Consider the following 23,042-nt stretch of genomic DNA (forward strand, 5'->3'; position numbering starts at 1 on the left):
CAGTAACACATATTCCCGAAATTAAATTAAATTTTTTAAAAAACCACCGGGATCACAAAAGCTGCAATCCTCACGTGTTTTGCAATGATCTGAAACAATATCCAAAGTACACTTTACACCAACTGGATCAAACACTCTTCACTTGGAAACAAAAGCAAAAAAAAAAAAAATATGCATTAAGCATTCTTGCTATTTATCCCTTGTGCCAAACACAGATGCTTCTAACAAGGTTGCCGAGTTCTAATCCTTGCAAAAATCACTCCCTGGGGTGGCACAGACTCCAGGAGTATCTGAGGGTGCATACATTTTGCCAGCATACATGCAAACCCTACGATACAGTTACGTTTAAGATTCTCTAAGAGAAGGAGGGAAGATGTTTCTTGCTGCAAGATTTTTAAGTAGGCAGCTGCTTAAATTTAGAAATAAGAAACCAATACTGTATCCCCTCAGGGCTGCTCCCAGACAAGTGGGACATACAAATAAATCGTTGTTCTTCCATGGTTAAGGCACAAACGAAATGAAAATTTACTATTAAGGATGTTGCACTGTCTATATGTCCTTCCTATGTTCTATTGCCACCAGTAGGCATGGCATAGCTGGTATGAGCAGCGAAGGTCCATTTCTCCTGAGCAGTGAAATGAGAGAGGGAAGCGGGGAGAGAACAGCTGAGACTGTTAAAAAGAGAGAGAGCATTTATTTGGCACTAAACACCTTCTCATTTGAGCACGATTGACCATTACAATCCCTGAAATGTCAAAAAATGAAGTGTTTTAATATTTGCTTTGGGTTGGAAGTTTAGAGTGGCAGTGTTTAATTAGGAAGAAAAAGTGTTCCTAAAACAGTGGTGAATGGAAAAGGGCTTTATTTCTCTTTGTTTTTAAATCAGCTTTATAATGGCAAATTGCTAAACACCCTTTCACTTAAGGAATATTTTGCTTAAAGTTCCATATTTAAACAGGAGTATCCAGGAAATTCAATTTTTAAAAAATCAACAGGATTATAATATGGTGCCTATATGTTAAAGCGAAAGTGTGCTGAGCCGTGATAAGCTAACTTGCCTGATGCATCATTGCTAACATCTACACCTGTGGAGGCTGCACTACCTTTACTTCTTAAAAGCCCCCAGGCTTTCTGCAATAAGAAAAAAAAGATGCAATAAGCACAGGGACAGGGACATTGTGCGGATGCCCCATAAAATGTGAGTGAACAGGGCATGACAAGTCCAGGCTAAATGCCTAGTTGCACTGCTTTACAACAGTTACAGATAGGTAGCCGTGTTGGTCTGCCATAGTCAAAACAAAACAAATTCCTTCCAGTAGCACCTTAAAGACCAACTAAGTCAGTTCTTGGTATGAGCTTTCGTGTGCATGCACACTTCTTCAGATACACTGAAACAGAAGGGTCTGGAAACTTCTGTTTCAGTGTATCTGAAGAAGTGTGCATGCACACGAAAGCTCATACCAAGAACTGACTTAGTTGGTCTTTAAGGTGCTACTGGAAGGAATTTGTTTTGCTTTACAACACACATTCATCCAGAATATTGTGCCACTGGTTTTTAAGCAAGTGCTCTGTTAGAATTTCGACAGCATAGCAGAAGTGCACAAACTGTTTCTATTTAGCCCTTCTGCTTTATTGGCTCCTCCTATTGTTAACAAAAACTTCAGTGACAAGCTTGTTTGTGTACTTTCAGAACTATTTGCTTTGATTATTTGCATCCTTTCCACACATGCCATTAGAGTCAGCACAAGTTTGGCATTTCTTAAATGCCACTGTGTTTTCTTAACAGGTTATTATTTAACCAGCTACAATGCTTCTCTCCAAAGACATCAAATGATATTGTAATCTGCTGTGAAAAGGAATTATGTCTGAGGAATTAAAATGAAAAACACTATTTATATCATCATTAAATTTACTTTTCCTCCAAGCAGCCCAAAGGTGGCATACACTTTTCCCCTCATATTATTCTCACAACAACTCTGCTATGCTGAAAGTAGTGACTGGCCCAAGGTCACCCCGTGAACTCCATGACTGAGTGGGGATTTGAACCCTGGTCTCACAGGTCCTAGTTCAACACCCTAACCACTACACCACGCAGGCTCAGTGTGTATCCAGATCACAGTCTGAACCCATGCCATTTTTAGGTGAGCTAAAGAGCCCTTCAAGCAAAGGGCTGGGTGCATTGCAATTATGCTCAAAGTTCCACAAGACTTTTGTAAACTGTGGATCAAGCTATCAGAGCAAAGAGCATGCCATCAAGCACTTTGCAACTTACCACACTAACAATGCACAAGTCCCCCCCCCCTTCTCCAAATGACCTGACAGATGAAACATTTCGAGATGTGACTAAACAGGGCAATTTGCACATCAATCCTCCTTACGCTACTTCCGATATCAAAATAACCTTCCAAGATACCTTTTGTCTCCTTAATGAGAAGATGGAATTGGGCTGTCAACTGTATTAAGTACCGTGGGGTCATGAAACAAAAACCTCTTATTTTCCCTAGTGAAGAAAATAAGTTCACTGCAACCAAAGGCGGCTTTTTCCATTGAGACAAGCAGCTTTGTGGGTTGCAAGTGCAAAAGTCAACCATGTGTACTAATTCTCACTAATCATTCTGCAAGGTGAGCTCCCCAGTGACTCAAAAGTCAAGGAATGTCAACTGCAGCGCAAACAGCAAAGTGCAACTCTGCATGTGACACCGAACCAAATTCCAGAAGGACAATGTACCTGTTGAGCCGCTCAAAACACTTGTTCCTATTCTCGATTGTCGCCGTCTCTCGTTTTAGAAAAAAACCCAACACGGCATACAACAACTTCTTAGCTGGAATCAGTTTACATTTATAAAAAGCAAACAAACCCCCAAACCTTTATTACAATGGAAGCTAAGGGCAAAACAAAACCCTCATTAAGGCAGCAGTCCTACATGCACTTAGCTGTGGCTTAAGTCCCATTGAAATCAGTGGCAGATAGGTAGCCGTGTTGGTCTGCCATGGTCAAAACAAAATAAAAAAATTCCTTCCAGTAGCACCTTAAAGACCAACTGAGTTAGTTCTAGGTATTAGCTTTCGTGTGCATGCATCTGAAGAAGTGTGCATGCACACGAAAGCTAATACCTAGAACTAACTCAGTTGGTCTTTAAGGTGCTACTGGAAGGAATTTTTTTATTTTGTTTTGAAATCAGTGGGTTGCACTTGTAAGCAGACATGCTTCAGGCTGCACTGCAAATCAAGCTACTGCTGAGCAGATATGACAAGAGAATATTGAAATGGAAATCTGCTGTCCTGTTAAACAGAGGACAATAGAGCCAGTGTATGTTTCCACCTATCTCCTGCCTGTATTATGCTTTAACAGGTGACTTCATGATTATCCCAGACTCAATAATTTTAGGGGCTTGTGTACTGGAAGGCCTGGAGGGAGTCACCAAGACAGCACTGCACTTCGTATTGCTGCTTCCTTCCCTCTCCCTAGGATGAATCCATCTCACTGGCGTAAAAATCAGCAAAAGTCAAAATGAAGGACTGAACTTGCAACCTAGAGTCTGTGAGCCTTTCGTGGGATCTTTTCTTTTTCATGAAGCAGAAATCTAAAAAGGGGGCAGCATGAGCAGGGAAACAGAAGCTTCTTTTTTTCCTGTGGAAAGACATATTCTTCACCTTTCCTCCACCAAGTGCTTTTCTCACCCATGAGGGAAAAAGAAGTGGCAACCGTATCTTTCCACGGCGGAGGGTATAAAAGGGGCAGTTTTCATCTGAAAAAGGATTAAGAAGCCCCTCTTTGCCTTCAAACTGTAGCCTCAGCAGCTGCACCGTGTAAAACAACAACAACAGCAGAACTACTGTATACCTCTTGCGTAGCTCTGCGGTAAGGCTTTCAAAATTAATCATCCACTGGCCTAGGTCTAGACTAACCACAGTCAACGAGTAGCTTTATTTCTGATGTTCAGGTGTGAGTGCTGTTGCTTATGTAGCCGAAACAGCACAATCCACCCCCAAGAGAGAGCCCCGAGGACTACAGAAGTACAAAAACACCTGCAGAGGAAACTAACCCTAAGAAGGACTGGCCACAGAACACCCTTGCTTCCTGTTGAAGGAAAAAATGGAACATTGAAAGGGGGGTGGGAAGGCAAGGGAGCACAGATGATTAACACACGGAACAGAAAGACTTCACACACACACACTTCAACATTTTGTTGCCGGTTTGTTAAGCCTGTGTTTAGAAGAATGAGGGAAAACAAGAGAGAAAGACAATATAGAGAGAAAGACAATACAACCGGGACCTATGGACAAATACAAGATTTAAAAATAGGTATGAAATGAAATGAATATGGAGGAATTACCATCTCTATCCATGCTGCCAACTTTGAAAGACCTACTGGAACATAAACAAAACAAGGCCACCCATAAAGAGACAACACAAGTCTCATCCTACCTACCTGGCACTGTTGTCTGCCCTCTAGTTAAACACTTCTATTCAAAGAAAGCCCTGGGCTGTTTGCCACCAAACACTGACTGCCAGGAAATTATGCAGAATCACATAATTAATTTTAGAGTCTGGGTGCCGGCTGAAAGATCCAGCATACACAGCACTTTTTTTTGAAAATACGGCTATGAAATGGTCCTCTTTCTGAACATGACTGAGCCATAAGAAGGTACTAAATAGATACCTATGTCATTACTTTATTTTCTTAAGTGTTTTTTGCAAAGTAAAGTATCCATTATTTAGAATTAATTAGGAAAATCAATCAGCTGCACAAACTGACACAACATAAATTGGCCATAAATGGTGCTATAAAAATGAATAATAATAATAATAATAATAATAATAATTTGTCTGTCTGCTATTGGGCTTTTGGTCATTTGGAAATCTTTCTTCTGCATCCCCAAATATTTTATTTCGTTTAAAGTTTTATCAATGTGCATTTTGTGCCTCTGAACAAAAAAAGGTCCATGGTCTTTCCTTTTTTTAAAAAAAGAAAAATGCTCCTTGAACGCTCCTTCAGTTACAGAACAGGTGAGCCTACTTGGCACTGTGTGACAGGTCACTGATCAAAAAGAACAGGCAGACATCGCCTCCACCCTTAGGAGAATTGTGCAAAGCTAAAGCTTCACCGCCTGCACTGCACTGAAGAACATACACCGCTTTCTCTAGGCACAGCTGCACAAGTCTCTTCTTCTCCTGATATTACGGTACTGTTTGCTGTGATCCGTTTTGTGCTTCCACGTTCTTTTCAGCAGAGATATAAATTGCTTTAGAAAGTGACCTCATCCTTCTTATGACAGCAAGAAATTTACCAGTCAGCTTGGAACGCCACCAGCCCTGCCCTGCCCCGATGATCAAAGCCAGTTTAAATGAACAGCCTTCTCTGTCTTCAAAATGGCACTCATCTTTGAACAAGAGTTCATTTCATGTACAAAGGATTTATTTTAATTGCTTGAATAAAATCAATACTCCTCGATAGAGCGCTGGTTATAATTATATAAACCGATGTTGCAAAACTAAGCAGCGGGGATATTGTCACTTAAAGAGAATGGAACGCAGGTCGTTCAGCAAGATGCCACCCCAGGAAGGCAAAACGGACTGCAAAACAGAATGCCTTTTATATACGGCATACATTTGGGAACGCACGAGGCATTCAGTTAATATCACAAAGCCTAACAACACTATGGCAACAAGCAAGCGCGAATCGTTTTTGCCATTTTGCAGAGCCAGTATTATGGCCTGAATGGGAACATTAGCGAGTGAAATGTGGGCGAGAGGGGCATAAAGACGAGAAGGACAAGGCAGAGTAGGTGCCACGATGAATTTGTGCGTCGAGCCAACTTTCAAATATACGTTGTTTTTAAGCAAGCAGATAAGTGTTTGCAAGCAAGCGAATACCGTACTTAAACTGCCAATATTGCAACAACAACATTGTATTGTATTACATTGTATGTAATCAAGTCTATCATTTTACCAAGTGGAGTTTTAAAATGCCAAGATAATTACAAGAGTAATAATAACAAATACAGCAACACTGTATGTAACTTTAGCAAATGGGGACCTTTAAAATACCAAGCTATTACTACTACAACTACTAATAATTTTGTTATTGTTACAACAAAAATTATTAAACCGTTAAATTAAATAATAAAAGCACTCAAAATGCTCAACCTGTTACCATTTAAGAGCCACCTTCAATTGACTACTTAAGGAAGGAACCAACAGCTCGCAAGCTTAAATGCTTAATCTTTGTGGTTCTGTTCCTAATAAATGCATCTCAGATAAAACAAACATAAATAAGATACTTACACAGCCACCAGCGACAATTTCTGCTGCAAAAGGAACAGAACCATCTCTCGCCATAAATTTGTCTCTTATAAAATCGTTTACCTTGGAAAACAAAATTCCAGTCAAATGAAGGAAGAAAACATGTCCTATTATTTTTTTAACAAAAGAATACCAATTTTCATAAGTATGAATTCTATGGCTTTCATCAATATCGTATGTATACTTAGAAAAGAGAGAGAGGACTGCTCCATTTAAATCAGATATACAGCACAGCAGGACAGTTTACATATCAGCAGGTATATTCATCTATTTAAAAAACAGCTTAGTTTAAGCATTAGTCTTAAATATTTTCGAATATTTCTTCAAATATGTTCCACTGTGTGGGAGCCTGATCTTGAAAATAAGCTGTAATGATTTCAATTATCATTTGAATGATTTTTGAGTTTACTGCTAAGAAGATAGTGCGCACAAGATTTCAGACTAAAATTAAAAGTATCCTTATTTGGTATTTATGGATTTCTTAGTTGCTTTTCAAGTTTTAAGCACTACAGGAACTAAGCAATGTAAGGAACATGAAAATGTATGAACAGGAGTTCTTTCTTTTCTACAAGGTTTTCACTCTGTGTCATAGTTATTTATATTAAAGTACAAGGCAATGAAGATGAAGGGGGCTGCTATTGAGCCGAACATTTCAAATGAGGCTGTTAGATGATGGGCTTTAGCTAGACTCTCATCCAAAACACACAGAAACACACTCTGTGCAACCTGCAGCGCCCAGAGGCAAGATATGAACACAGACTGCATTCTGCAAGTATAACTTTATCAAAGGAAGGTATGCACTTATGCAGGCTTTAAGCAAACAACCCCCTAAGTTTTCTCACTGGGAAATTCAAAGATACAAAAATGAGAGATTATATACGATAAAGGTTTTTGCATTGTACTTACAGTAAGTTTTATGGCCTTTTCTGGGGCTACTCCCAATAATTGTGGCAAAAGACCTGTAAATATAAAAGGAGCAAAAATACATATTACGGAATGTATCATTAAGTTGGCAAATAAACAGCTATGCAAAGTTTGCCACCTAAAAAGAGGGAGGGCCATTTTTAGGGCCATTTTCTACTCTTATGTTCAACAGGAGCATCTAGACACGTCATTATGATTTTTTTTAACCACCCAAACGAAAATTATCATGGTTCGGAACTGCGGCTATTCAAACACCACCATATATCTCCATTATAATGACTTAGAATTCAGAGTAAATGGTGAAGCACAATTCAGAAACCTGCCCTTTACAGATTACAGAAGCAATGCATTAGCTTGTTGCTGTACCTTCAGAAACCTAGAGTCTCGTCTGTACACATGCACTGTCAGTCTGGGGTTGGCAAAGATGGTACACAGCTTCTTCATCACAGTGTCTTAAGAGACAAGACCAAAAAGCCCATCAGCTGAAAACAGCTGAACACTTCACCTGTTCCATAGATTCCCTTATGAATCTTGTAGGGTTTCAAGAAAAGGTTGTGGAAATATTGTGTGAGAGAAATGTCTTGAACACTCCCAAGTGCTTCAGTTATCACCAGCAACAAGATCTGCAGCCATAAGGAAATAGCCAACGAGAAAGAAAGAAAGCCAAGCCACGTCAAAGTTATTTTGCAGCTACAGCTCAGTGGTCAAGCACATGGTTTGCATGCAAAAGGTCCCAGTTCAATCCTTGAAATTTCCAGTTAGCAGGTAGCACGCCTGGCTGGGGAAGACCTCGGCTCAAAGCTTTAGAGAGCCCTAGGCAGTCAGGCAGAGACATATTCAGCTACACAGAGTAATGGTCTGCTCAGGATAAAGCATATTCCTGTGTTCTTCGTGGCTGATTTTAAGTTCACATAATGGTTTGTCCTGGCCAAACGATCTGCTATTTAAAATTTAAGCTCAGGTTATTTACCTAGCCATACACAAAATATTTGCTTTTTAAAAGTTACAAGCGCTATGATAAACAAGCAGGTAGCTGTAAGTCTTTCGTTGAATGCTGAATTTCTGCTACGGATTGTTGGGCAATCTTGAAGAAAGGATGGAAAGCCAAGTGCTGTATAAAATGTTCTTTGCAAAACGGAAAAAAAGAGAGGAGGAGCTTAATTTTACAAATGTTTTAGGGTTATTTGCCATTTGCTTAAGCAACTATTTCTGAGAAAGTCAACACAACAAAAATTTACAATTATACATATTTTCATGTTTGAGTAAAAAAAAACAGCTCACTATTTCTGAACAAACTTCAAGAGGCGTCTCTCAAGGCAGATGAGAGAATAAAGAGGCATTATGGTTATTCCACCACTTTGCTCCTTTTTGCATCAGCTTTTCGAGATTTCTGTTTATGCTTGATTTTGGAGCAAACCAATTTTGCAGCAACTACTTTTGCCTGCTATTTGAGAAGGCACTAAGTCTGGTTTTCTTTCAAGCTCAGAGTTGCTGGAAAGCTACTAAAAAAAAAAGTACTGTATTTCCTCTTGCATTTACAGTCTCCCTGCTCAGTGATTGTGATTGTGGGAATCAAAATAGCTCTGTACCTCCAGTAGAGTCTGGAGTACTTAAAACCTGTTGGTTTTAATGGGATTTTAGCATTTGCAACGTCTTTGGATTGTGCCTATTATGTGTATTTAAGCCCCCATCCCACAGAAGCAGGCTATGATGATTACTCCTGCTTACTTCCTTAGTATTTTAAGTGTGAAACCAAGGCAACCTCAGTCCATTAGATGTATGCCAGATTCAGGTGGAATGACAAAGCATGGTTGGTCTTTCCAAGAGCATGGCCAACCTTGGACTCATGTGCTCCCCCTCCTCTTTTTTGTGAATGATTGAAGGGGATTTAAGGCTTCCAAGTTCCAGTTTGTAACAAACCACAGTTGTGTGTAAAAAAAAAAAAAAATCCCATGAAACCGGTTTGTAAAAAACCACAATTAACACACCAGGGAATCAGTCTTGGATTACAGTTTGATAACTAACAGCTTCTGTTAGGAATATATATGCTACTAAAGATGCTGGAAATGGTGTAACTTGAGATACATTACTTGAATACTGCTTTCACCACTTTCTTGAAGATCTTCACATATATGGGTGGATGCAAAGGAACTTTGGTGTGAGTGGAAAGCACAAGGTGGAACTTAATTTCTGCCAACTCCCCTCCATTTACACCTCTTTGTGCAACAACCCACATTGTTCCCAAGTGTACCCCGACCTTCAGCTTTTTGAATGGTCACAGGGCATGGAAGCGGTCATGGTTTGTTCCTCCCAAACCATGATTGGGAAGCCAAGCACAAACCTTGGCCTCAGATGGTTTGGCTGGAGAGAAGCGTCACAAAAAACTGAGTTGGACATGCAGCAAGCTAAGGAGAAGGAAGAAGCAGAGGGGTTGATGGGAGCCTAGGTTAGAGGAGGGGACAATCTCTCCCTTCCACCACTTTGGAAGGAGGAGCAGGGATGTTGGCTCCCCTTTCCAATCCTCCTGTGGAGTGGAGAGCCTCAACGGAGCCTTCCAAGGGCTTTGATCAGCCAAGGGAGGAGAAAGAACAGGAGGAGGCAGAGACTGAGCAAGAGCCTGAACAGGAAGGTGCAGCCTTGCCACCTAGAACCACGTGTTGCCTTTGCAGGTGGGAACAGACCCACCTGCGCCAACAGAGGCATTTGCAATCCTGACATTCCCGGAAGTCGGGCAGATCATCATGCCTCATCTTTAAGAGTCACTTGTTAAAGGAGCCTCTTTGCTGCTTCTGTCCAGTTCTGAACTTCTTGCCCTGTTCCTGAACTCCTGAACCATGACTCCTGAGCTTTGTGTCTGCTGTTGAGATGAAACCATTACTTGCCTGAATAAAAAACCCTTTCTTATTTTCAAGTAAACATCTGTGTCTACATGTGCTGGGTGGGAGCCAGGGCACTCTAGTTAAGAGCTGAATTTCCCAAGAAGCTGTGATTCGGCAGACTCACACTGAAATCTCTCTTTGTTCAAGTCTGCTTGTCTTAAGATCGGTGTTCTGGGAGGTTGTCAGGTCTTACACCAGAAACCAGGTGGGGTCTGGAAAACGTGGTTCGTGGGTCCCTGCTCTTTGGGATTCACATAAGATTGCCCTGAAGTCCAGACTGATTCAAAGCAGATCCACTTACTCTTACCTTTCCCAGTATTACTGGAGGCAAGGAATGGCAGCAGTGACACCTCCAGAGTTAGGTGTTAATAGATGTTGCTGTACGCACAGACAGCTGTGGCTGCCGCTATTCTTGGGAAGTGCGGTTCCCAAAGCTTATCTTAGAAGCTTTGGTGAGCATGCCCTGTTTCCTGGTGTCTCTGGAAAGGAAAAGACACAGCAGGAAATGCTTGTACTGGGGAGGTATGAACAATTCACAGTGGCCTGCCGTCCTCAGCAATGGGACCTGCCAGATGGCAACATCAAAGCAATTTCCCCTGTCTGTGCATATAATTTCTGTGGATCACAGGTCCTGCCTCTGCAAGAGAGGTACAGCCACTGCAATTGATGCACCAGTTCATGATAACCAGCAGCCATTTATTATGTTTATTCTGAAGCTATACTGTTGACACCATGACCACTTTTGCTATTTGTGTCATACAAATATGCTAATGGCAAGGTATTATGTAGCATCAGATGGCCCCAAATGTTCCTGATGGCATCTGCGGGCTTTGGAGCAGCTATGCACTGCACATAGCTCCTCTATTGTTTCCAGTTAAGACAGACCGACCCGTCCAGTCCACAACAGCAAACTGAGATGATGAGTATAAAATCAAGGGCTTCTGAACAGCAGGTAAAAAGCTTTCCTAAGGCTTATTGATTTATATAACTTATATGCTGCTTAAGGAGGCTCATCCAAGACAGAATGTAACTTTTTAAAAACCCAAGCGAACGTAATACATCAAGATACCACAAAAATTCAACAGCAATTGATTGAAGATGTTAAGCTGTGGCAATAAAACCCAACTGAGTATAAAAACAGAACACCGAACAGTGAGATCTAAAGATTTCTTAAGAGTCAGGGAAAGCTTGTCTAAACAGATACGTTTTCAGCAGACGTTTAAAGCCCACCCCAGTTGACACCTCCCAAATTGCACAAGACAGGGTGTTCCAGAGGGTACTATTACCATCTTACACTTATAGCAAAATCCTAACCATGTCTACTCATAAGTGAGTCCTACCAAATTCAGTGGAGCTTATTCCCAGGTGAGTGGGGTTAGGAATGCAGCCCACGTCGTTTCTGTAAATGCCTTGTGGCAGACAGGGCTGGAAAAAGAGATCCAATCGATATTGGGAGCGATCAGGGCAATAAAACTCCTCTTAGGACGCCATAACTCAGTCCTGGAGAATTTTCATTCTGAGTTAAGTTCTTCTGAACAGGGTGATATAGAAATCCATGCCGGCAGCAAGTCCCCCTCTTGTAAACTCGCACCAAATTGGGGTGGAGGGACAACACTTGCTATACTGACCTCTGTAGAGCCCAAAGAACCCTTCATAGCGTAGCACTTTCTTAAAGCAATCAAAGCTGTTCTTGTACATCAGCTCTCCAATAAACGACCCAGTGGAGCGCTGGTTCTGCATCCGGGTTTTCACAAGGTCAATGGGATACACTGCCGTGGCTCCAACAGCTACATGGAAGTAACACAATTTATTTTTTTTAAAAGAGCATTTCTCTAGCAAGCTTCGTTGCACTGGGTTCATTCTAAGCTTGTACGTGGACGGACGATCACCCTGCAAGTATCGCAGGGCTTGTGTGCATCCAGGAGGAAGCTTCATCCCTTCCATCCTTTGAACCGTAATATCCCTGCACTATTCACACATAAGAGGGAGATATCAGCAGGGCCAGGGTGGGCAAAAATAGGGGGAGGTGGGACACCTCCCCTCAAGAAAACTGCTAAATGAGAATTGAGCATGCTCACTGGGCATGGAATGCTGACTGGCTCTTGGGGTGGGTGGGGTGGGAGAATATTGGAAAATTGGGGAAGGGGTAGGATGGAACGGAGTATCCCGTATAAGGGTATAGCTGGCTGGAATCTCAACTGGGAGCACACCACTAGAACATTTTCGTTGCAAACTCCACTTGCAATTCACAAAGCACACTCTACGAAATCCCATAATCAGCTTTCCCCAACTTGGTGCCCTCCAGATGTGGGAGTTATGGTCCTATAAAAGATCTGGAGGGCAGAAGCAGTGGCGTAGCGTGGGGGGTACAGGGGGGGCCGGCCGCACCGGGCGCAATATCTGGGGGTTAGGGTTAGGGGGCACAAATCCATGGGTTAGGGGGCGCAAATTACTTGCCTTGCCCCGGGTGCTGACAACCCACGCTACGCCACTGGGCAGAAGGTTTGGAAAGGCTCCCCTAAATCTGGGGGAAGTACCAAATAAAGCCAGTGAGAGCTCATGCCATTTTTGGTAACCTGGTCACAAGCTGCAGAGCTCTGCATATAATGAAGGGAAGGGAAGGTAAAAGAGAAGCAAGTGGAAAGGTTTTCTCAAAAGTTCTTTTTGCGTACCCGATTCCCTCACTCACCTCCAGCAATGGAGCCAAGGGCAAACCTGTACGCAGATTCCGCTACCTGGATGAGAATGGGACGAGACACGTCGCTTGGAGCTTGCTGCAGGTGGTGGAGTTTGGGGAGAAGATTTGGGAAGAGAAAGGCAAAGGGGGGAAAGTTAGACTGTGGCCGAACAGCAATACAGTAATGACAAATCGAGGATCAAGTACGAAAGAGGAAATTGAACGACTACAATATTGTAATCAGCTCTATTCTACTTTTACTCCTAGGAACAAAACGGAACACAGGTAGGATATGAAAGTGTTCTCCCATCCAGGCACTGATCCAAGGTAGCTACTACATCATGGGATTTCTGTCTGTGCCCTTGCTCTTAATGCAGCGGGCAAAACTTCCTTGTTCAGGATAAAAAGGGAGTATTAACCAGTAGTATGCAATGAGTCCTCCACACAGAAAACTGAGACTCAGATACTTTATTACAGTGCAATCCTATATGTGTCTACTCAGAAGGAGGTCCCACCGAGTTCATTGACAACTGCAGCCAACTGAATTATTCAAAGGTTTAAGTGGTCACAATTCTGGGCACCTAGAAAATGTTCCTGCCTGCTTCCAGTTTTGAGCCAAATCACGATCCCAACACTACTCCTGCTCCTAGGCTGCTTTTGAGGAATGTCTAAATACATGAGGCACACAAGAAAACAAAAATAAAAATATTTTCCATCACGGCTTTGTGTTACACTGGCCTGGGCTGCCATAGGGGCAAGAGATATTAGCATTAAAACAAGTGTTGTGGAGTCTTTCTTGCCAATAGACCACGAAGATACCGAAGAAACCAGGTTAGGTTTCTGAAACAACAGAAAACATATTTCTCGGTTTACTATACCACTACTGGGTTTTTGCTTTTTTTTTTTAATCCAAATGTACCAGAAACAAAACATTTTTAAAAATCTTATAAGCAAAGAATTGCTTATAGCTATGAAAAGATTACCTATTGCATTTGAACATCTTTCTTCTCAAAATAACAGAGATACAGAACCTGGACGTATTGGTTGATGTCCAAATCACTGCAAATTTAGCTCTGACATACATAAGAGCGCTTTCCATTTTTGCTTCTCCTAAGAGCAGCCTCTCATATAGCTGAATAAAATACTGTTCTTTAAAGCTTCTGTGCAATATGCTTGGTGAATCTGGCTTGGTCTTGTCCACTGAGATTGGCAGCTTCTCTTTGGACAGAAGGCAGCCTAAGTGGAAAAGCCAGGAATCAAACATGGACCATAGGTATGCAAAGCATTTTGTGCATACCTCAAGAACTGCCTTTCCCCTTATGAACCAACCTGGAACCTGCAATCATCATCAGAGGCCCTTCTTCGTGTGCCTCCTCCGTGTGAGGTCCAGAGGGCAGCAACACGAGAACAGGCCTTTTCTGCAGTGGCTCCCTGCTTGTGGAATGCTCTCCCCAGGGAGGCACTCCTGGAGCCGTCCTTACATACATTTAGGCACCAGGCAAAAACATTCCTCTTCTCCCAGGCCTTTGGCTAATTAGACAATCTATAGCCTTTTAAACTGAAGTGGTAGGAGCAAGTTATTATTTTTTGTTTGTTAGAGTGTTGTATACCTCGGCCCAGTATACCTGAAGGAGCGTCTCCACCCCCATCGTTCAGCCCAGACACTGAGGTCCAGTTCAGAGGGCCTTCTGGCGGTTCCCTCACTGCGAGAAGTGAGGTTACAGGGAACCAGGCAGAGGGCCTTCTCGGTAGTGGCGCCCGCCTGTGGAAAGCCCTCTCATCAGATGTCAAGGAAATAAACAACTATCTGACTTTTTGAAGACATTTGAAGGCAGCCCTGTTTAGGGAAGATTTTAATGTTTGATCTTTGATCACTTTTTTATTATTATTAATATTCTGTTGGGAGCTGCCCAGAGTGACTAGGGAAAACCAGCCAGATGGGCAGTGTATAAATATCATCATCATCATCATCATGCATTTTTGTGTTTTTATGTCATCATCATCATGCATTTTGTGTTTTTATATTGTAAACTTCCCTATGATCCTCAGATGAAGGACAGTATAGAAATTTAATAAATAATAATAACTGTGCTCTTCCACTGAGCTTCAGCCCTGCTCCACAATTTTTGAAAGTTCTTGCAAGGCGTAGGAGTTTCTGTGGGAGGTGAACAGGGCGAAAACTGTGCATAAAAGCAGCTTGCTGGATTTCAACCACAGATCACCACTGAGAGCATATGAAAAAAACCTAAGGAATTGCACATTTCAAAGATGTGCTCGAGAAATCCACTTTTGCATGTGTTGTTGCTACCTGCGCTTATATTCCAGGCTATTTCTAGAGACCAGTCTACTCATTACAACCCCCTTCAGCTGCTGATCACGGCACAAAGCATTTCCACGGTGGTTTCTCCAGGCAGAAGCCGTAACCCTGCGGTACCGCTGATCATCTGCACTGCGCAGAAAGTCTTGATGCGGGTGCCAAGAATGTAATGCTGCGTGGAAAAGCTACCACATCCACGAAGCGGTTTTTCGGTGTAGGGCTTAAACATGTGCAGACGGACACTTCTTCTGTACCTCTCTCAGTAACCCTTGAGACAGGTTCTAGGAGTCAGCTACTAGGAGTGTGTATTCTAACATGCTTGCTCCTAAGGCAAGGCTAAAAATATGCTGTTTGTAGGGTGATGCTGCTGGGGGGGGGAGGGGAGGAAGCAGCCAAGTGAGAAGCGCCTGGCTCAAGGCCTATTAGACCCAAAAATGTAGCCTGCATCAACTCATTGTGGTCAAACTGGCGTCTCTGTACAGACCCAGAGCATAGAAAGGGGTGGCGGGGGGGGGGGAGGGAACCCTCCAGCTCTCAACATACAGAACTCGGTTTGACTTTAAGTGATAGTTTCAGAAAAACAGAACTACACCCAGGTCTGTGTCAGCTTTCAATATACGAAAGAGACCAATAAAAGTTTTTTTGTTTTTTTTAAGTTGGCAGAGTCTCTTTTTTGTGTGTGTGTCTTTTGCACCGCATCGTTTTCCAGTATCTCCCCTTTCCAGATACAAACATTTAAAAATTAAGGTTAATTTTTTTAAATAACCCCAAACAAAAACAAAACAAGGAACACCACATAGCACTTGGATTTCTTTTACAGTCTTAAAAGATTTGAAACGATTGTGACAGACTAAACAAAACCATCATTCATTTCAATAGGCGGCTGAAGACAGAATGCAACAGAGAGGCTGTGAAACAGAAGATTTAACATCTTCCCAGGATAAACTGTAAAGCATTACTTCCTTCATTAAACATATTTGGAGACAGGATCAGGGAGGGCTAAGTCAGCTAGTTTACTAAGGTTGGAATCCTATATCTACAAACTTGACATTACAGAACTGCACTATTGGTGAACCAACATTCCCTTCCCTGCTGCATATTGTTAGCAAGAGACCCTTACTTACTTGTTTGTTTTATCTTTTCTATCAGATCACTCATGCTTCAACTTTCTAAATGGAAAGGGGAACCCACCCACCCACCCACCCAACCCGGACTTTTTATTTTCCAGCTAAGCAAAGCTTAAGCAAATTATTTTGCTTTTAAAAATTAACAATCAAGGGTTGTATCTAACGTCAGTCAAATTCAGAGTAGACCCTTCAAAATTAACAGACAGGACTAACTTAGGTTCATTTGTTTGAATGGGCTTACGCTGAGTAGCACTTCACTGGGTGCAACACCTTGCTTTTCATACTGAACCTGCAAGGGAGTTGATGTGACATACTGGGCAAATCTTGTGGGCTTGCTGCTGCAAAAGAAAGAAATAAGTCAATTAGGCCTTCGTGTTATCCCCCCTTGCCTCCTCACCTGTCTCTGAGCCTCAGCCAGGTTGTAGGGCAGGGTGCCCTCTTCCAGAGGAGCAATTCTTTCGATGTCAGCCATCGTCATGCGCCTGGGGAAACAAGTCATCACAAAAAAATGAAATTTGCACTGGACACCAGGAGGAAAGTTGCCAGCAGCAACGGGTAGTATTCTGTTCACCCATAGGTATTCCGATGTTGTTGTTTTTCATTTTCTTTGCAAGCAAAGAAATGGGTAATTTTCAACTTACCCCCGTGGCTCATATAAATCTGCTAACTGGAACAAGATGTCAACTTCCATGGGTGTAACCTGGCCAAATTTCTGAGCTGCCAGAACAAACTCCTCTGCAGTAGAAATTGGGGGTGGAGGGAGGGAGAGAGGAAAATATAGAAGGGGAAACTAATCAAACAACACCAAAAGTTATCCACAAATATCCTAGAATCACTAACGTTTTTTAGTATTAAACCAATATGCTGCAAAAGAAGAAGAAAACACCGCAAATAGCATGCCCGCCACTGTGTAAATGTATGTTTTAAATACTCTATCCATCATGCAAACAGGAGAAGCAGTCTGGCCTTATAGCTTAGTGCTAACAGCAGGATTTAGGATATTTGACATACGGTATCAATCAGTTGTGGATCAGAGTGGGGGAGTGGGGGAAGGAGACAGCGATGTGGAACTTTCTTCTTGCTTGTGCCGTCCCAGTAGGGCTGCATTAATAGAGGGTTGGCACTGCCGAGGGAGTTCTCTATAAAAGTGGTTAGATAGAGCTGATAACATCTTGTTCCAAACTTGTAGATCAGCTTACTGCAATGCCAATACAAGTTTGTGGAATTTTTCAACTAGCCTTGAAGGTCACTTTAATAGGCTGCCAATTTGGCACGACTCCTAGGAAGTTTTCTGAAGCCTTTAAAACATCTTTACGTCAACTGCTCATTCAATCCTGCTTTTTAAGGCCTCCATTTCTCCAAAATTAAAAAAAGTTTCTTTTAAAGAGAGGTAGGAAAACTAATTGTAATGGACAAAGCAACTGAAAATGGAAAAACACAAGGACAGCTAGGCTTGGAGAGTTCCTTTTACCGCTGTCAAAGCATCTCACTTGATATCCTGAAAAGCTGACCATTGGGGAGGGAGGGAATAACTGTTCCAGATTAAAGTTTATATCCACATTTTAACTAACCTTTAGTAACTTCCACGTCTTTTCTATGTCCAGCCAGAGTACTATAGATTTTTCTAATGAGTTCCATGTTATTAAGAAGGGTATTAAATCCATTAAAATAGGAAAAACTGACTTGATGAGAAGTGGTTCCTCCAGCAGCCTAGAACAGAGAAAGCAATGAGGAAAGCAGGAAGAGAAAAAAGGATGTTAGATGTATCTGGATTTGTTCATTTTATTTTTAAAAAATCATACCACTTGGAACTTTTGTGGGGAGAGGGGAGAACACTTTGGGAATAACGGACTTTTTTTTAATTTAAGAAAAACAGCAATAGAAGTAGCAAGGGATTTTAGAAATGCAAAATGAAAAAAAGCCTATTATAGATTCTAAAGTTACTGGAGCTAATCATGACCAGCATGCAAGCTCCCCCCCCCCTTTTCCAGGGAAACCTAAACAAATACATATGCAGGATTATAACAACATGGCCAGTGGTAATTTACAGAGTTCAAGTTTCAATACTGTTTCAGTCGAAAATGTTTTATAAGTTGCTTTATTTCTTCTAATGAGCAAATCTCAAAGGCTTAAAAATGCCAAGTATGCTACAGTTTGGGGGGGGGCAGGATAAAAAAAAAATCAATCATGCTATGGGGGTTGGGAGGAAGGGGGCTGCTTTAATATTTAAATCTAGAGAGCACCGTATCACCTACAGCCGATAGTGAAATCCTCTCTCTGGGTTTCTCCAACTTTGCTTTTTAACAAGCAGCTTTGCCAAGGAATTCAGAGGTCTTATCTTCAACAGTGCACAAATGCTATTTCCCAGAAGAAAGAAAATGCAAGCAAATCTTCCCAACATCCATGAGAAAGGAGAGTAACTAACTTTAGGTTGCAAAATTCCATATGGCTCACAGACTGACTCAACTTTTTAAACGCAAGAGGATCATTACTCCTGCCGCGCAGGAGATGGGGAACATGTGAGCCAGACATAGCATCAAACCATGGTTTAGTGTTACGTGCAGACACAGCTACTGTGCCAGTGGTTCTTCACAGTTCAATTCTCTCTTGAGGCTGCTGCAGAAGTCCATTTAACTGAATGTGCCACAGGCTGAAGTGGGACTCTCTTCAACATGCCATGTCATTCATTGGTTGTGAATTCTGCTTTGTAACACAGTACGCATAATTTGCAGAATATTTATATTTTAACAGTATTCCAAACTGTCTCCAAGCCAACGTTTGAATGAATGAAAGAACATTCAGCCTTCAAACATCTGCGAAGGACACCGGGAAGCATCCTAACATTATGCTTGCTCAGGACCAGAGCTCAGTATGAGATGTAAACTGTCAGAACATGGGATGCTAATGCCAATATCTAAGTGTTACTGTTAGCAAAGCAATTTTCACCCTTACAAAAATCAAAGAAGGGATGGAACTTTATTACGGATGCATTAAAAGCTGGTTGCTATGGCAGTAGTCCTAAGAAACTCAACACTGGGAAGCAAATGTAGCAATATATTTGACTCGAGGAAAGCCTGTACTGAATGAGATTCGTAATCAGGTCTGTGCACAAATGAAATTTAAAAAATTTAAACTCCACATTTGAGAAGGAATTTAAGCACAACGCTAATACACATACAAATTAAGTTTTCACACGCTCATCATCTTCTTCTTCTACGGTTAAACGTTCCAGAGAATTTGGAATTCATTTATTTGTTACAGTAGTGTACCAATTTAGTATTTCAAGGTCTTTCTCCATTTTCTATCAAAGTGTCTCCAAGCTACACTTTGCCCATTCCCCAATTCCTGTGTATTTCTGCTCCATCGTCCACATACTACTAACATAATGTTGGTATTAACACTGTGGCAAACCAGTTTGCATCACCAAAATATGCATACTATTACATAATGTAGCTGTGAGAAGCAAGTAGACTCCTTTGACAGGGGAACAGTGCCATTTATCTTCCTCCAAATCACATCAAGTATGTGCTCTCTAATGTAAGTGTGTACAGTTCCTCAGAAACATACAGCCTAGAATGGTGTTTCAAGCAATGTTTTTTTAAGTAAAGCTGACATGATTGATAGCAGGACATGGTCAAAGTGACCCCTCATTGATAGGGGGGCCCTGTGAACACAGCCCAGCACTTACTTAAAACAGGATAGGGTTGCAATGGTTTTGCACTACAGTGGTACCTCTGGATACAAACGTAATTCGTTCCGGAGGTCTATTTTTAACCTGAATCCGTTCTCAACCTGAGGTAGCACTTTAGCTAATGGGGCCTCCTGCTGCCGCCGCACGATTTCTGTTCTCATCCTGAGGTAAAGTTCTTAACCTGAGGTACTACTTCTGGATAAGTGGAGTCTGTAACCCGAAGTGTTTGTAACCCAAGGTACCACTGCACTAAAAGTGCTTCTGCTTGCAGAAGGAGGGACACTTTGTTTTCACCAATTCCCACCAACTGCAACCTTCAATGCTACATCCCATATTGTTACAGAGGTTTCTCCCCTCCCCAGCTTTTGGGGGACAAGGGGAGCAGCAGGGGATAGGAGGGAAAGAAGTGTGTCTACTAGTGCAAAGTCACCACCGACTCATAAAGAAGGAACGTCCCTAAAATATATATTTCATATATTTAAATGGCATAAACAGAAGGAGGCAGGAATCGAGGCATTCAGATACTTTTGCTTCTTGGCAAGTGGGGATGTGCAAGTGAAAACAGTTTACACGAAGGCAGCAAAATGTTGTTTATTTTTTGATACTACGCTTGAGAAAAGCTTGGGGGGAAATGCAGGCAATGAACGGAGGTCGGAGTATGAAAGGTTTTAAGTCCTTAGGGCCCGTTCTCAAGCCGGCTCCAAAACTAATGAGCTACTAAGAGCTTTACTAAGCAGCTCAACATGCTAGAATTGGTGCCTGAATGTGAAATATTTCCACCTGCCACTCCACCTCCATCTCACCCCCCACAACCAACCAAATGTGCAGGGATCATACCTCTAAATTATAGCTAAAGTTTGAGGCTCTCTTGCCATCCACATTAAGATGTCATGCAAAATTTCATGCAATCTGTGGGTTAAATTAGATTAAGCATATTTAAAACCATGCAAAGCAGATGTGAGCTTTCAAGCTCAGCATCCTTCCCTTGGTGGCCCTTGGTGCTGAACAAGTTGCCAACCCCTGTGTCAGCAGAACATCAGCCTTACAAAACAAGACTTTCATGCAGAACTGCCCCGACAGGGAATAGTAGCTTGTTGGGACAGCACAAAAAAAATAAATTACCCTGATGGTGCAACGGGTCATCTGATAACAGCCTCAACGTTGCTGGCTACTACTCTGGGCCTGAGAAGATAGTATCACGATCTTCTGGAGAAGGAAACCTTGCATGAATGGCTAAATGGATTTATCATGTATAAATTTTAACTCCTTCTCTCGCATCCAAAGGCTGGGCTAAAGATACTAGCAAAAAAAACAAACAAAAAAGAACGGGGGGGGGGGGGAATAAACAAAAGTAAACAAGAGTCTTCTGCCCTCCCTTTAACATCCTCTATGCACATTTGTCTCAATGGGACAAGGTCCCTAGGCATGACCCAGATATGGGAAAATTACTTACAGCTACTAGACATTCTTCAACGAAAGGTGTCAACATGTGAGGCCGGATCGTGACCATAATGTCTCTGAAGTCAATGGCAGTGACTCTTCCAGCTTGGGCATTATCTCGCTGTACAAATGCTTGTTTTGCATGTTCCAGCTGGATTTCCTGGAGGCGTAAATAAAACAACAGTTAACTAAGGTTCTTAACTAACTTTGCCACATTCTCTCTCTCTTATTTAAGAATTCACTGAAGAGTACACAATTCTTTAAAAACAAAGAGCCCAAAAGATACTCAAGATGCCCTCCAGGTGCTGTCAGACTACATCTCCCATCAGTCCCAGACAGTGATAATGGGAACTGGAGTCCAGTAAGATTTGGAAGGTTGCTGCAGAATATTAGTTAAGGTTTGGGAATGGGGTCATGATCAGAACTCTGTTGGGAGTCAGCATCCTCTCACAGCATGAAGCTTTCCAAAGTCCCATGGAGCTCAGGACAGTTAACTCCATTTTAAGTTTGTAGGTTAGATATATTCTCCAAAGTGATCTCAACCTAGGATTTCTGTAGATTAATGCCTATCTAATGCATAGGATCAAACTATTTATTTGCAAAACAGTAGGTATGGAGATAGTAATTTTGTTTTCTTTTTGTGCTGTCGTGAAGATCTTCCAAAGTCTGAAATTCTAATGTCAAGGGTTGGATCCCAACAGCCCCTTGCATGCATGTTGGGAGTCCCCATCTGTTCACGGTTCCAGCAGAGCTTCCACAAACTGAATAGTGCAAGGACAAGGTGGTGAAGCCAGGGTCCAAGAGCACCCTATTCTCTATCCAATGAGTGCAATTATTAGCTCATAAGCAGCATTTCCTACCATTTCTACTATGTTTTTACTGTATCAGGAAACCTGCTTCCTTGATGAATTGTTTTAACAAATCGTCTTCTTAGCGATGCTGTAAACACTTTGAAATATGTAGACAGAAATGCTGAACGGTTGTACTGCAAGTTATTAAAATAAAATATTAACAACAATGAGCAAATACGGTTCAACTGATTTGACGGTTTTAGTATTCAAGACAAAGGATGAGATCCAATCCAACTCCATTCAGTGGAGGGAGTTAAGTACATGCTTAACACTTCCATACTGAAACCAATGGGCTAATTTTGGCAGGTGAAAGCAGTGTCTGCTCTAGGTTCCAGAGATCCCGAGGCAAGACACCCTTCATGACCCCCTCTCCCTCAGTGCTTCTGTCTCACAGATGAAGAAACTGTGGCCCTCCACAAGTTGTTAGACTCCAACTCCCAACTTCCCTGACCATTGAACATGCTGTCTGGGACTGATGGGAGCTGGAGTCCAACAACATCTGGACAGACATAGGCTCTCCATCCAAGCTCTACCTTCTCACCATAGCTGGTCCACAGAGCTCTCATCAGTGGGTCATCAGTAGATGCTCAGCCAAGCCAATCCTTGACATTGGCCCTGACATAAATTTAAAAGAGAATCTAGTGTAAGATCAGGCCTTGTCGGTGGTGGCCCCCACTTGCAGAATGATCTCCCTAAGGAGGCCAGCCGGGCACCGTCTTCATCTATCTGTAGGCACCACACAAAGACTTTTCTCTCTATTGGCACTTTTTGGCCATTAATTTGAAGGGTGCCACTGTGGCCTCTTTGAAGGGGCGAGATGTCTAAGTCC

At 42.0% G+C, this 23,042-nt stretch overlaps 1 protein-coding gene across 2 annotated transcripts in view; it reads right to left on the bottom strand.

Moving 5' to 3' along the window:
- The window catches only part of SLC25A13 (solute carrier family 25 member 13), a 107,277-nt gene that overhangs the window by 29,476 nt on the left and 54,759 nt on the right, over positions 1 to 23,042 (bottom strand). For both annotated transcript variants that reach the window (XM_081882081.1, XM_081882080.1), the window contains 8 exons: positions 21,376 to 21,522; positions 17,803 to 17,941; positions 16,873 to 16,966; positions 16,629 to 16,713; positions 12,800 to 12,884; positions 11,739 to 11,897; positions 7,214 to 7,266; positions 6,290 to 6,370 (listed from right to left, as the gene is read on the bottom strand). In XM_081882081.1, coding sequence (XP_081738207.1) covers positions 6,290 to 6,370; positions 7,214 to 7,266; positions 11,739 to 11,897; positions 12,800 to 12,884; positions 16,629 to 16,713; positions 16,873 to 16,966; positions 17,803 to 17,941; positions 21,376 to 21,522 — 843 coding nt within the window. The remainder of the gene's footprint in view (positions 1 to 6,289; positions 6,371 to 7,213; positions 7,267 to 11,738; positions 11,898 to 12,799; positions 12,885 to 16,628; positions 16,714 to 16,872; positions 16,967 to 17,802; positions 17,942 to 21,375; positions 21,523 to 23,042) is intronic.

This window comes from Podarcis erhardii, assembly GCF_964252035.2.
Source record: "Podarcis erhardii genome assembly, chromosome: 12".
NCBI classification, from domain to species: Eukaryota; Metazoa; Chordata; class Lepidosauria; order Squamata; family Lacertidae; genus Podarcis; species Podarcis erhardii.